Here is a 15,837-nt window from a genome sequence, read left to right on the forward strand (position 1 = left end):
CAAACACAATTTCTACAATAACATTAAGCAGCACACATATTTGTGTAAATGTTTTTACTGCATCTTTAAATAAATAAATGCAGCCTTGATAACCATAAGAGACATCTTTCAAAAACATTCACAAACCTAACAACCCCAAACCTCTGAACAATAGTGCATAGTTAAAATTATTCAAAAGTTTATATTCCAAAGCATCTTTTGGACTAGTTGGCAAGCTTGACCACCAGATGACCTGGTACTTCCAGCCAGAAATATTTTAGTTAAGAGTTCTTCCTTTTCCTTTTGTTAAAATGCACTTTTACCCCCTGCAATTACACTTCCTAGCAATTCTATTACACTCCACATAGGGTGTTGGTGACCCTTGAACCCTGTAGACGGTAATATCCCCACCCTAACTTGCTGTTCTCACCCCCACAGGAGTGCTTGGGAGTTCAGAATGTGGCCAAACCGGCCTCATCCATCTGCAGCGGAGTGCATTTCTTGCTTCACTCCCGTGTCCTGTATGAGATCAGTGTGTTTGGCCTTCAAGACCAAGCAAGAGAGGTGAATAATTAATCTTCCTGTTTCCAGCGAGACCCCAAGTAATGCACAAAGAAGAAATATTTTGATACACCAATACACAGCTCACTTATAAATAATGTATCCACGGTGTATGTTTAATGGGTTACTGAGGTCATGCTAAACTAGTGATTGACATTGGAAATGCCCCCGTCTCACTGCTGTAGGTGGCGTTTGGTGGATTTGGATGAGGTAGCTTGTTGTAAGTGCAATATCATAGCGCCATCAACTAACTTTATGTGTTATCCAAAGGTGAGCGCTGCTGCCAAGGATATTCTACTCTATCTGCTGAAGGGACGATTGATGATGACAGCCGCAAGTTGGAGCAGATTTAATGAGGCACTTTACCCGGTCATTCCTATATTACAGGTGCAAACACTCTTTCCTTTCTCCACATCTCTCTTCACACACACACAAGTGCATAGCAGCAATATAACCGTCAAACTTGGCTGAAAAAATAATTTCCAATGTAATATTAACGTGTTTGCAAGACGCCCGAGGCTGAATGGTAATATCCATGTTACGCCGCATTCTATTTTAAACATGGTTATCTTGTACTTTTCAACTACAGAAGCTGCGTTTCATTTTTTGAAGGGTGGGGTTGGAGTGGCATTGATTATTCATAAATCTTGTCAAGGTCATCACATTTGATTCATTTTAGCTGAAGCCTCTCAGTAATTGGTTTGTGCTGTCAATAAAGCAGTGGTGAAATAGTTGGAATTGTGTTTTTATTTATTGTTGTTCCAGGTTGTATTTAGGTTTTGGAAGTCTATTTTCTGCTGTGTTAAAGCTTTGTGCGTTTATGTATATTAGAGTTACGCCAGTACTGATGACGCCCTGGGAAACTGTATCTTGCTGTTAAGTGAAGCATCTGTTGAGAAGGAAGATGAGGTTTGTTCACCGCCTACTAGACTACGGATGGCCCTCCGGCTTCTGTTCACCAAGCATCACACGTGAGTTTAAAGTGCACATCAATTTGGATTTCTATCACCATCTTATGGCAATAATTACCAAAAGATGAAAATTCTGACTTCATTTACTCACCAATATCATTTTCTTCTGTGAAACACAACAGGAGATGGTTGTAGAATGTTATTGCTGCTCTTTTACAGCGAAATTGAATGGGAACTGTGAAAGTCAAGGTTAATAAGCATTGTAAAAGTAGTTCCACATGGATATAGTCTTCTGAAACTATACAGTAGCTTTCCCAAGTGAAAAAGAAGTGCCATACATTGTATTGTATGTGCACTTGTAGTGTACAAATCTTAAAAATGTTCTTGCATAAAATAATATAAATATGATGTAATAAAATGAAACAAAAGTCTACTTAACTTACACTTTTACTACGGTTTCCTTACACGATTAATCACACTATAAAAAGTGCACTTTGTGTAATCATTGTTTTAATATTCTTTTGTCGTGCTTTAAAAACCTGTTGACTAACATACTAAGCACATGTAAAGTACTTGATCATTTTAACTAGTATTCGATAATACATTTAAAGTTAATATATTTTATATGTATTTAATTGCAACTTCATCATTACAAATGTTTAATTACAAACATATTTAAATACCTGTAATATAAGTTTTAATAAAAAATGACATTAGAGGACATTTTTTTTTTACCATTAATGCTTGTTGGTACATTCAGCAGTGATATATATATATATATATATATATATATATATATATATATATATATATATATATATATATATATATATATATATATATATATATATAATTTTTTTTTTTTTTTAAAGACAGTAGAATTAATTATGAAAGTGGGTCAAAAAAGCACTCAAGTTCAGCTAATTGCATTTAATATAAAGTTAAACTATTTAATTGCAGTAAACATTCAATTAAGTGTCAGAAAAAATACATTAATTTGGCGCTTAACTATTATTTTTTTAAATATATTATTTTGGTAACACTTTACAATAAGGTTTATAAACGTTAGTTGATGTATTAACTAACATGAACCCAATGCATTTGTTACTGTATTTTTTAATCTTTGTTAATGTTAGTTAATACAAATAAACTGTTCATTGTTTGTTCATGTTAGTTCACAGTGCATTAACTAATTTTAACAAATAAAACTCTTGATTTCAATAATGTAAATAAAGTTAACATTAACAAAGATTAATAAATGCTGTAGAAATGCAGTTCATTATTAGTTCATTTGAACTAATGCAGTTAATTAATGTTAACTAATGAAACCTTATTGTAAAGTGTTAACATTATTTCTATTTAAAAGTATGCTAAAGTTTACTTTTTCACAAAGGCTAACAGACTGAAAGTTATGTTATTCACAGAAAACATTGCTGGACAGTCATGATCAGCATTCAGTTTCATTGAATGGAAAAGAGCAGGTTTGACATTGAGCTTAATAACTTCTTACCAAAGTTTGTAAATACTGTGGTTCTGTTTGCAACTTTTAGCGTGAGGAATAAAGCAGTCCAACATCTGCTACCACACCTAACCAGCGCTGAGGGAGCCGGCAACTCCAGACCAACCCTGGACAGCTCCACATTGTCATGTTTACCAAATCTCTATGTTCTTAATAAAAGTGTGGACATAAAGTTGAGCAATTCAGAAAAGTCATACGTGAAGGTAAAATGCTGCTCCCTCACTCAGCAGCCTATTAATAATACACTCTTGTGTTGCTTTGAATCCACTGTATGGAGTAGTTATTATTGGCATTGACACCATGTAAAAAACAATTCCTCTGTTCTTAGTGGTCTTGACAAAATCTTAAGTAAAGGTTTTTTTTTTTTTTTTTAAACAGGTGGAGTCTGTAAATAAATTGTACAATATCCTTACGTCGGAAACGGTAGATCTAGTTTTGCGGAAATCTGCGGCTGATCAGTTGGCTATTGTTCTGCAAGGTGAGGAATCCTGTGCATCCCATTTTTTTATCATTTACTAAATCTAAAATTAAAATGTAAACTATGGAAAAATAGTATATCAGTTATACTAAAATAACACTGGTGTATCCATCCTTCCAAATTAACCTCAGGCTGAGAAGACACCATATTTAATTTATAGATGTTCAATAGATTTGTTTTTACACTCTTTTTGTCTTTTAGATTAATTTAGAAATTATAACCTTATGAGTGAACTTCATCAAATTAAACATGTTGTCTATCCAAAAGTGAGCTCCATTTCTCTTGAAACACCTCACAAACCAATTTTAAGTGTTTTGAAGAATGCTTTTGATCTTTGAAACATAAATTGACAAGCAAATAACACATATTTCAACATATGCTAGAAACAAAGCCGGTCTTGATTTATTTTTCATTATGTTCTTTATAGATTCATCAATGCATGTGGTGCTGAAGGCCTTGGGCTTATCAGACAAGCTCATATCTTTCATCACGGAGTGTGTCAACAACAATGTGGCGGTAAACCTCACATTCTCTTTTGTTCAGTGAGCCTTTTATCCTGAATGAATTCAGGAAACTGGTGCCTGGGCATGATGCTTGAGTTAATGGTTTCAGTCAAGAGTGAGTCAGTCTTAATTCGCATCTCTTGCATGATCTCAGCATCCCTAGGCTGAAAGCTGCCAGCTTTGTCAAGTATTCCAGCCTGCTAATATGGCTAATTAGCGAGAATTATGCACAGAAATGTCTGGCAATTACGCCACGAGCAGAATCTGATACGTCTCCTCCATTTGCCATGCCTAGTTAGTGCTGTTACCATCAATTACGTCACTACTTTGGCTGTTTGTTTTGACTTCTTGTCTAACTTTGTGTGTTGTTGTAGTTTTACAGTGAATGTTATGACTGCGGTTGTGATTGTGTTTGTGTAAACACTTCTAGACTCAATCATGATGAATTATGACTTTTTCCTCTAAAAGCTGTGGCATAACACCGCACTCCAAACAGCTTAGGCCCCGTTTACACGTACATGGTTATTTAGAGACTTTGAATTTCCCTTCGTTTGTACCCTTCGTTTACACGCAAACAGAGAATTCGCCTCTGAAAACGATTCTTTCTGAAAACTCCATCCAGAGTGGAGATTTTGGAAAACTTTGTTTGCATGTAAACTGAGAAAAACAGGCAGCCGACGTCACAGTATGCGACAGAACTTGCACCTGCGTCAAAAGTGCGACCTATGTTTAAAGTGCAACCTATGTTTAACAGGAGCTCTACCTCCTGTGCTGCGTTCCAGTCCATTTTTAGACACGCACTTGCAAACTTCCCTAAGCACTTCCCCTCGGGGGAATCCCCACCGCCATTTTGAAGTGCGTTCCACTTCGTGACGTGGATGAGGGAAGTTTATATGGACAGACCCTCGTTCCCTTGATTTTGACCGAGGGAGCGAGTCTACTTCATATGTACACTTCAGGCACATGTCCCACAATGCAGTACGATTGTGACGTCACCACAAATCTCGTCTAATCACCACCACAACAAAGAACTCTATGATATATTAATTATACATGTTTTTCATTTAAAACAACCCACACACACCTTAGGGCTGTCAAACGATTAATCGCGATTAATCGCATCCAAAATAAAAGTTTGTGTTTACATAATATATGTGTGTGTACGGTGTATAATTATTTTCTATATATAAATACACACACATGCATGTATATATTTAAGAAATATTTGCATGTATATACTGTGTATATATATTTATATTATATATAATTTATATTATATATAAATATTTTATATATAAATAACACATTTTTCTTAAATATATATGCATGTGTGTGTATTTATATATAGAAAATAATTATACTCCATACACACACATATATTATGTAAACACAAACTTTTATTTTGGATGCGATTAATCGCGATTAATCGTTTGACAGCCCTAACACCTATATACATTTGGATGCTGCATTAAACAAATTCTTAAAGGGAAAAAAATTAAATAATAAATCAACTCTATAGTTGATTCCAAGTGATCAAGGTCTTAGTACGTTCCAATTCAGCCCATTGCAGTTTCCGCCAGTAGTGGGCACTCGTGCATCGTAAGCAATGACGTACATCTGAGTGAACGAGACGGAGGGAAGTTAGCGAGTGAAGGGCATGACAATTTTGGACTGGAACGCAGCCCTGGTCAGTCCATACCAATGATGATCCTGGCGCCATCTTTGTTAAAAAGATAAAGAGGAAGTGATTCGTTGCTGTTGTTGCTATTTTCGGGATTCTGATTAGCTAACGTGGGCTTGAGCTTCTCGTTACACTTCCACCTACATGTTTGGCTTGCTCTTGACGGCACATATACACTGGTTCGTGCAAACGAAAACTGACAGGTGTGCACAATGTTATTTTTGAAAACGGAGAGGGTGAAATGTCCGTTTATGAAAATAGCCGGCCACTTGTAAACGTAGCCTTAGCAGTGCAATAGTTTATCACAGATGTGTGGTTTTTCCTGGGGTCAACTAGAGATGGGAGAAACAAAACCTTTCAAATCTTTGAATCAGTTGAACCACTTGCCTTGCAAAGTGATGATTTTTTTTTTTTTTATCTTTTGAAACGGCAAATGCTGGTGACGCTTGCTGGTCAGAATAGTGAAAATGCAACAAACTCAACCCAAACATGCATAAAAACACGTTTTACAAACCAATTACAGATGTTTTATTGAAAGTGTATTATCTATTAAATGCAATTAACAAATCATTTAATACCATTACATATGTAGTGTCTGTATAATATGTGTTAATTTAATCAATTGTAGGCTTGTTTTAGCCGCGTTTCCACCGAAATAACCCGGAAATTTGTCCCAGGTACTTTTTTTCTCCCAGACCTATTGCTTCCTGCTTTTCCACCGCTGTCTAAAGTATCGTGAAGTTTAGGCAAATTAGTCCGGTGACTTAGGATTGCACACAACCGCATTTTTAAAAATGGTGGGTGAAATGAAATGCTGCATGGAGTCAACCAATCAAAATGCGGCATTAACTCATCCAATCAGCATGTTCAGCACCCCTGAAAGTTCCTGAACTTTGAAAACGTACTATCTCGCAAGCAGGGAATTTCTGAGGGGGACATTTTTACCCAGAACTTCCTTTAAACCCTGGTTCCTGCGGTGGAAACACACAGAGTACAACCGCAAAGTCCCTAGTTCCTGGGGAAAGTTGCTGTGGTGGAAACCCGACTTTTGTTTATTTTATGGAGAGCTTGGTTAATTAGTCTAATAAGTTAACTGTAACTGCTCCTTTTTATTCTACAAATGTGTCATTAAAAATATCTACAAGTTTATAAAAACTGATCCGAGATCAGGGGGAGAATCTATTGACACTAGAAGGTTTTGCATTCAGGCTTTGTATTCATTATCCAGAGCATGGATTGCATGTTGGAGCCCAGCATATGCATGCTGAGGAAGCTGGTGTTTGCAGACCCCTCTCTGCGTCACAGTCTGGCTCAGCAGACGTCTCTTCTCATCACGCTGCTCAGAGGTACGGCACGTAAAACATCCCTCTGACCTTTCATTCAGCCTACTGTAGATAGTTGGTTAATTAGTCCCAAGAACCAAAGTTTTGTAGACACCTTTTTTAGATGTTAGTTTCCTTATTATTTTTCATCCTCTTGGAGTTTATGTCAGCCCCTTTGGCACATTGATTGGGAAGGCCCTCAGTGTTCATGGTGCCAGTTTTGGGGTCCTTCTCTCAATCCCTCTAGCGCCACCAACAGTTCATAGTTCATTGCAATAGCATGTACAGTATCGTTCAAGATTTTGGGGTCGGTATGTTTTTTTTTCTTCTTTTTAAAAAAATAAAGAAGTCTCTTATGCTCACCAAGGCTGCATTCATTTGATCAAAAATACAGTGATACAGTTTAAAATAACTGTTTTCTATTTTATATATAAGTACAGTATTTTATTCCTGTGATGCAAAGCTGAATTTTCAGCAGCCATTACATCAGTCTTCTCTTCAGTGTCACATGATCCTTCAGAAATCATTCTAACATGCTGATTTAGTGCTAAAGAAACATTTCTTATTATTTTCAATTTTGAAAACAGTTGAGCTGCTTAATAATTTTGTTAAAAAATGCTGTGAAGAATAGAAAGTTAAAAAGAACAACATTTATTTCAAAAATAAATATTTTTTTAACATTATGCATGTCTGTACTGTCATTTTTGGTCAATTTGATTTACTGAAATTAAATTAATCAAAAACATTTTTCATGTAATGTGTCCATGCTGAATTAAGTATTTAAAAAACATACTAACCCCAAACTTTTTGGATTGTTACAATTTTACAGCTTAGAAAACAAAATAGGTTTCCTCAAATTTCTTGGATCATGCTGATTTATTTGTCAGTGATCTTCAGACGATGGCGGTGAAAGGTTTTTAAAAAATATAGTTTTGGAAAATGAGTTAAACTCATTCTTCTCACCATATATTTGTGAAGGCTTAATTGCTTTATTTTCTAGGTCTGTTGATATGTGCAAAGTCTGAAGTCAGCACCACATACTGGTCAATTGTTACAAGAAATAACATATCTTCTTCTAGCCTTTCAACCAAGAAGAAAATGTCAAAAGATCACGGCGTCACAAGATCCACTGGTGTGTTTGGCCACTTAATTGTTGCTTGCAGTTGCATTTTGTTTATTTACTGCTGGAAGTTCAGAGCTATTGCCATGACCCTTCCAGTTCTCTAGTCTAGACAATGCACAAATGGCAAATGTAATATTTATTCATGTCCAGACATTTAGAAACATGTCCAGTGAAGAGCTCCCCGATAAGCTGTTTGGGAATGTTTGTGATCGGCTAGAGTACGGCGATGTAAAATTAGTTTTTCTGACTCAAGCTCTATTTGTTTTGTTTTACTTTCACATCTATAATGTATGAGGTGTGTTGTTTTCCTTGTTATAGTTTTGTTTTCATGTTTTATTCCACCTCGGTCCCAGGATGCGGCCCTTAAAATCTGTTTGCCTCAACTAACCATTTTTAATGCGAATACATGCTGTACAATTCATGCTAGGACACATTTGTACATTTAAATGATTGCTTCCCTGGTCATTTAAATTTTCTTTTTTCTTTTTAAGCATCTCTGTTGATAAAGGAGAGTCAGGGTGATGTGAGCGAGGCTGCCTCATTGATGTGCATTCTGCTGTTTGATGAAATCGCACGAATGGACGTTTGGTAAGTTTTTTTTTTTTTTTTTTTTTTTGTTGTTGTATGATCTCACACTCCATTGGTCGATATGTAAAATATCTGCAGCTGGTTTCATCAAACCCTGTCAGTTAAAAAAAAACCTGTAAAGCCAGCTTTCCACTATCACTGATGTGTGAAACTTTGTATTACTAGCAGTTTATTGTCGCTTTAAGGTGAATCACTTGTTGTATTCTTCTGTTGTATGTTTTGATAAAAGCGTCTGCTAAATGAATAAATGTAAATGTAATGTAAATCTTCAACATTTACATACGGTTGTCGCATTTCAACCCCTAGTGGCAGTCACATGGAACTTTCAAATTAAACGTGAAGCAACCATTACCCTCTGCTTATTCGCCACGGTAAAATGAAGGATTTGAATGAATATAATAAATGTATGAATATACCCAAACAAAACAAATTACCTCTAAATTCGTCTCAAAGAAAAACATAGTGGGTTTTCTGGGGCTAATCAACATAAATAATGATGAAATAATTATGAAATCACCTCGCATTCATAGTTTTTAGAATACATCACATCCGAAGCTCAAATCAGATCTGAAATTTCCACATACGCTATGCATATGTTCAGAACTCCATGAACCTCCCGTACTACTCTACATTGAAAATGAATGATTTCTTGTCTGTCGCTTGTCGGAGATAAAAAGTGGAAAGGCGGCTTAATTGTGATTACATTCTTATAATTATGAGACGAGTAAGGGTTTTGTTTAACTTAAAGGGATATTTCACCCAAAAATGAAAGTCAATGGGGTCCAGTGTTGTTTTTGTCTCCAATGTCTTTCATAATGTAGATAAAAACAGTTGAAATATGGTAAAAACCAGAATGCTTTGGCTCGCGTTACATTTTATCATCTTTGTGCCATGATCAGGACTGACAAAGCTGGCTCAGACACAGGCCTGTGTTCCTTCTCACTGCCTGCTGCCATTATACGGAGGTAAATCACATCCATTACGACATTCTAGCTGTGCATTAAAAGAAACAGCCGTTTAATTCCCCCATAACCTGACTTTCATAGGTGTCATGGGAAAATTAAATGTTGATTTAACTATTATTTGACAGATTAACTCTATATGAAATGTATTACATCTCATATTTTCTTACAGGTATAATCTTCCGTTCCAAGCGCCTTCACACCATGCAGTGAGTCCCTACTGTTCAGTTCTCCCTCCATATTCAGACCTGCTGAGTCTGAAGCCTGCCTGGGAAGCACTGCAGATCACCTGGAACACAGCATGGCATTCTGGGATTGATGGACTGCTAGAGCATCTGAGGGGTTTTAGGAGTGATGTACTGGAGTAAGTAGAATTTACTCGCATGCTTGTATAAGTTCATTGTGTTGAGTGTTTTAAGGGAAAATTTTATTTAAAGTGCCCCTATTATGCTTTTTTTCAGATATTAGGTTTCATGTGGTGTGTAATATAGCTGTTTGCCAATGTAAAATGTCTGCAAAGTTTCAAATATCAAAGTGCATGTTAAATAGAGGTACTGAACCGATTTAGAACGGCCTGAAATGAGCCGCCAGTAATTCCAGCCTGTACTTCCTGTACGAACCCAAATAGGTTTGTAACATATTTGCATAATGTCAGCCTTTGGTCTTCATTGGTTGCCTGTGAACAACATCTAATTTGACCCGCCCTAAAAAAATCTGTAGTTGTAGCTGAAGCCTGGAAAAGTTTGGTTTGCGCTGTTGACATGTTGGGACCGAATTCTTGATTGAATGGTTTCAGACATTGTGAGAAAAGAGGTGATGCTTCATGCTTCAATGTATATTATGAGAAAATTTAAGTGTCGTTGGACTTGGATGCATGTAAACCTGTTGTAGACCTCCAAAACAAGAATAGGAATCTTTAAAATACCATAATAAGTGCACTTTTGACATTCTCAAAGCCTTTTATTTGTTTTCAAGCACTCAAATTGTATTGAGCACTAGGAGTTTTAGGCAGTAAATCTGGATCATCTTAAGAGTTAAGATAGATCGTTTTTTTTATTGCTGAACTGTTCGGAAACTTTTGCAGTAGAACTTAACGTCATTTTAATACACAGAAGCTGTTGATTTGTTACCAAGTATAAAATGATTACTGATCTGCTGGCAGTAATCTTGTCTGGCCTCCCTAAAGGAATAAATGAAAAAATAAAAAATGTCATTATTTACGGTCGCTCCAAACCTCTATGCTGTAATTTATCTGTGGAAGAAAATTTTTGTTTTTATTTTTCAAGCTTTATGCTTCTGATACATAGTGACCATCTGTGTCAAACTTCAAAAAAACAACAAGGTGCCATAAAAGTTGATTTGTGCACTGTTCCGAGTCTTCTGAAGCCATATGATAGTTTTGTGTGAGGAACCTAACAATTTAAGTTTTTAAAATAGTTATTCATTAATAATCATCACCAAGGCTCATATCTAACATGTTTGCATCCAGAATAAAAAAAAAATGCTTACGACACGTGCAAGAATTAGTGACATTTTGGCCTCAATGACATCAACATGCCACGTGGGTTAGAGTGCTGAAAGGCTGAACTTTTTTCGTAACCCCTTGTTTTCTGCTTCCTCCTCACTCTAAGGTTTCATGGTGATCTGGTGCTGTCCGAATCTCAGGTGGTGGTGTTAAGAATAAGCAATATAAGGTCCGGGTTAGGGGACTGCATTCACGGGGTCCGTGATGCAAGCTCCCACAGCACCGTGACCTTTGCCTTGACCAGAATGCACCTGTACCTTTTCGCTGACCGCCTTGCACTCAAATCCACTGCCCAGAGCAGCAAGAACATCCTGCAAACCCTAAGCTGGCACAATGCTGTAGAGAGGTAAACACACTGTGTGTGATCTATACATTTATTTTCCGTATACCTCCAGATATGTGATTTGTGATCGCCAGGCATGACTTTGCATGAGTTTGATGGAGTGGGCCAGCATTACACAGCCTTAAACAATGAATGAGCTGACACCTTCAGACACAAAGCAGAACGATATTTTATCTTTGGCAAAAGAGAGCGTAGAAATGACTCTACGCTCTCTACGTTTTGGGTCAGTAAGATTTTTTTTTTTAAAGAAATGTATTCAGCAAAGACGCATTCAATCGATTAAAGGAATTGTTCACTTAAAAATGAAATTTGTCATCATTTACTCACCCTCAAGTTGTTTCAAACCTGTATGAATGTTTTTTTTTTTTTTTTTGAAGAATGTCGGTGACCAGACAGTTGATGGACCCCATTGACTTCCATAGTAGAAAAAAAAAAAAAAAACTATGGAAGTCAATGAAGCCCATCAACTGTTTGGTTACCGACATTCTTCAAAATAAAGAAGAAAAAAATTCATACAAGTTTGAAACAACTTGAGGGTGAGTAAATGATGACGGAATGTTCCTTTAAACCTGTCCTAACCTGTTTCTAACCTGTTAAAAAGTTATAATGTAAAATATACACTACAATTCAAAATGTCTGGTCAGTACGATTTTTGTCAATACTTATTGAGCAAGGATGAATTCAGTTGATTAAAAGTGACAGTAAATGCATTTATAATGTTACAAAAGATTATATTTCATTAAAATGCTGTTCTTTTGAATTTCCTGTTCATCAAATAATTCTGAAAAAATTATTCACAAAAATATTAAGCATCACAACTGTTTGAACATTAATAATAAGAAATAATTAGACAATTAATGATTTGTGAGGGATCATGTGACACTGGAGATTTGACATCACAGCAATAACGTACAATTTTAAAATATATTAAAGAAAACAGTTGTTTTAAATTGCATTTTTTTTACAATATTGATGAACTTACTGTATTTTTCATAAAAACACATATATGCAATTATGCATTAGACATGCGCGTAAGTAACTTCTATCAAAAACATTTTAAAATCTTACCAACACCAAACTTTTGAATGCCAACATAATAAACTTTTTTTATTAACATGACAGATTTATTATGGTGCGTCCAGCTTGCCGTCAAGATGAGAGGCTCTTGGTGGACGTTGTCTCATTCCTTAACACCTTCTTCAAGCAGAATCAGTCTGAATTGGATCACCAGGACCTAAAATGGCTCCTAGAATTACTCCTAAACCAGGTATTTCTGAATAAACATGTGCCACATACCACAGCCGTGTTGAATCCTTTATGGAGTGCTTTTATTTCTCTTTGGAGCCCTCGTAAAAACAATAAAGAGACTTATTGTACCTTGATAATTAAATTAGTTTGCCCTCCTTCCTCAAATGAACACAGTGTGGTGTATTTATTAGGAGGAGCTGAAATAAATCGCACTGCGGAGCAATACAAATACATTAATGTTGAATTAACGCTTGTAACGGAGAGACGTTCTTCAGCTGTCATTGCTTTTGTTTCTCACACTGGGGAAGAATGGCTTTATTTACTAAAAGTCTATTCCTGCCTTACCTCACATTAATGTGTATGTATGCAAACAAACCTGCCTTGACGCTTGACAGAGAACGCTGGGTTTGATGAAACGCCTGGTGGGGGAGGTGGTGAAATGCAGAGAGCATCCACAGTCGCTGGAGTGTTTCTCAAACATCTGTGCTGTCTAAATGAGAAACAGGCACAACCGTGTTTTTTCCAGTGGTGCCTGCTAAGACAAGCACATGCTTATTAATATTCTTTTGCACCAAATTTTGGTATGCTGCATCATTAGAGCTTTGGACATGAGTGATTGCTCAAATTGTGTGGCTTACTGAAGAGGAGAGATTACTTTAAAAAAAAAAAAAAAAAAATCCCATAGACTTGCATTGAAAAAGGGCCACACAAATATCAAAGGAGAGGAATATCATAGAGAATTATAGGTGGGTTAAAAAGCAATCACTCATAATGTCTTAGCCACCACTTAAAAACCACACCGAACACCATAGCAACTACCTAGCAATTCTTTAGCAACCATCTCTAACCCCCTAGCAAATGACTAGCGATGCACAAGGAACCTTAGAAACCCCCTTTCTTCTATACAAACCAAAACACCTAAGCAACCACACAGAACACCCAACAGCAACTTCCCAACTATTCCTGAGTAACCACCAAGACTACCAATCAGAACACCCGCCACACACATTACACTTTTTTTTTACACTAACAACCATTCTGAACATCCTAGCGATCTCCTAGTGGCCCTAGCAACTAGTGGTGCGACGGATCACTAAACTCACGGTTCGGATCATAGCACGTTTTTTTTAATCACGGATCAGACAATTTTTCAGATCCGCAAAAAAAATAAAATAAAACACAAATTACAACCACAGATAAATGCAATATAACAAAGTTACAAATTAAGTAAGGTCTAACAGTTTAGTGTTCACTGTATAAATTAAATATAGATTAATCTTTGTTAAAATGTCTAGTTGTTTTATTAACATTTAAATGGTTAGTTCACACCAAAAATTAAAATGATCTCATAATTTACTCAGCCATTCTAGGTGTATATGACTAGGAAAAAAACATATTTAACTTTATAAATGATAATAATTTGCTTTCAAAATAGAGTTCCGGCGGAAGAGTGACCTCTGACCCGACACATAACGTATGATGTAGGAGTATTGTAAGCTTAGGTGAGGGTAGACGCCTATCGCGGTTCAAAAAAATAGGACTGGGCAACAAACTCAAGCTCCTCCAACATTTCTCTTAAAATATTCTCGTTTTAGACTTCTAATTTGTGGCCGGTGTTTTGTTTTGCTCTATCCTCTGCGCTTCCGCGTTCGTCAATATGTCATATGTGTCAGGTCAGAGGTTACTCTTCTGCCGAAACTCTATTCTTGTACAGCCATTAACTGAAGCCAGTGATTCTATTTTATAAATATGGATATTTTTCTTTAAAAAACACACTGCTTCACTTCAGAAGGCTTTTATTAACCCTCTGGAGCCAAATGGATTACTTTCATGATGGATGGATGTGCTTTTTTTGGGCTTCAAAATCTCACTATGCACTCCCATTACAAAGCTTGGAAGAGCCAGGATATTTTTTAAATATAACTCAGATTGTGTTTGGCTGAAAGAAGAAAGATTTTTGGGTGAACTAACCCTTTAATGACTTAGCAGCAGGTATTTATAGGTTGCTGTCACTTTAAGCCCCAATGAACGGATCCAATGTAATGGTACACATTCGATTTCTTTCTCAACTGTTTATGTTCACTTTAGACATAAATGACAGTGTTTACGAGAATACTTGCAGAGACAGGTATTTTATCATAATTTTGTGTATGTATCCGTTCAAGCGCAAGAAGATGTGAAAGAGGAATCAATCTGAAGGCTTCTGTGTGTGCGTGCATTGGGTGTATGCAGCTGCACGCTCAGATAACAGCGCACAATTGAGTTATCTTTCGCTTCTTGCGCTTGAATGGTTTAAAATTGTCAAGAAAAGACGTGCAAATGATAAACTTTCACTCGATGATGGTTAAACTTAGCAATTAATCCGCGAATCACATGCGTGACGAACCGTGGGGCCTGGTCCGTACGGATCACAGATCAACTGCGATCCGTTGCACCCTTACAAGCAACTAGCCAGAACACCCTAAAAATCACACAGAACACCCTAGCACTGCAACCACCCTAATATTATGACAGTGGCTTTAACATGGGGAACTCCACACACATTTTCATCAGAATGTATAAAATCTAGTTTGTCCCTGCTGTGTGAATTTGTAGGTAAATTATATGCAGGATTAAGATTTCTAGTGTTGCTGAATGAGGAATTTGTAATAAAGCTGCTATTTTTAGTAATAGTTCCTGTGGAGGATAAGGATGGGGTCATCAAATTGTGTTCAGCTGAATCAGGAGGTATAAGATGGCAGTAATTGACAGATCACATTAAGTAGCTGTGTATTCGTTTGTGTGTGTGTAGGAGTCACACACCCTGCTGAACTTGTTGCTGAGTGCTGAACTGCAGACACACACACAGATCCAGTCACAGGGGGAAGCGGACAAGCTTCAGGCCCACCTCAGTCACCGGCTACAGAGAGAACTGACAGGCCTCTTCAACACTCTGCTGCTTCGAATGACACACACTCCTGACAGGTAACACACACACACACACACATACACACACAGTGGTGGGTGACACGTGACTCACAGACACTGAATGAGTCACTCTCTCACACACACCAAATGACTCACTTGGCTCATTTAACAACAGACCTACACTTAC

At 36.7% G+C, this 15,837-nt stretch overlaps 1 protein-coding gene across 4 annotated transcripts in view; it reads left to right on the top strand.

Annotated features, from left to right (window-relative positions):
• The window catches only part of rttn (rotatin), a 56,198-nt gene that overhangs the window by 13,113 nt on the left and 27,248 nt on the right, over positions 1–15,837 (top strand). For all 4 annotated transcript variants that reach the window (XM_079862612.1, XM_079862613.1, XM_079862610.1 and 1 more), the window contains exons 15-27: positions 418–543; positions 811–927; positions 1,372–1,511; positions 3,002–3,173; positions 3,349–3,448; positions 3,876–3,964; positions 6,861–6,978; positions 8,569–8,665; positions 9,565–9,630; positions 9,800–9,991; positions 11,259–11,498; positions 12,618–12,762; positions 15,535–15,707. In XM_079862612.1, the coding sequence (XP_079718738.1) occupies positions 418–543; positions 811–927; positions 1,372–1,511; positions 3,002–3,173; positions 3,349–3,448; positions 3,876–3,964; positions 6,861–6,978; positions 8,569–8,665; positions 9,565–9,630; positions 9,800–9,991; positions 11,259–11,498; positions 12,618–12,762; positions 15,535–15,707 (1,775 nt within the window). The remainder of the gene's footprint in view (positions 1–417; positions 544–810; positions 928–1,371; positions 1,512–3,001; positions 3,174–3,348; positions 3,449–3,875; positions 3,965–6,860; positions 6,979–8,568; positions 8,666–9,564; positions 9,631–9,799; positions 9,992–11,258; positions 11,499–12,617; positions 12,763–15,534; positions 15,708–15,837) is intronic.

The sequence above is a fragment of the Squalius cephalus genome, assembly GCF_949319135.1.
Source record: "Squalius cephalus genome assembly, chromosome: 25".
Classification (NCBI taxonomy): domain Eukaryota; kingdom Metazoa; phylum Chordata; class Actinopteri; order Cypriniformes; family Leuciscidae; genus Squalius; species Squalius cephalus.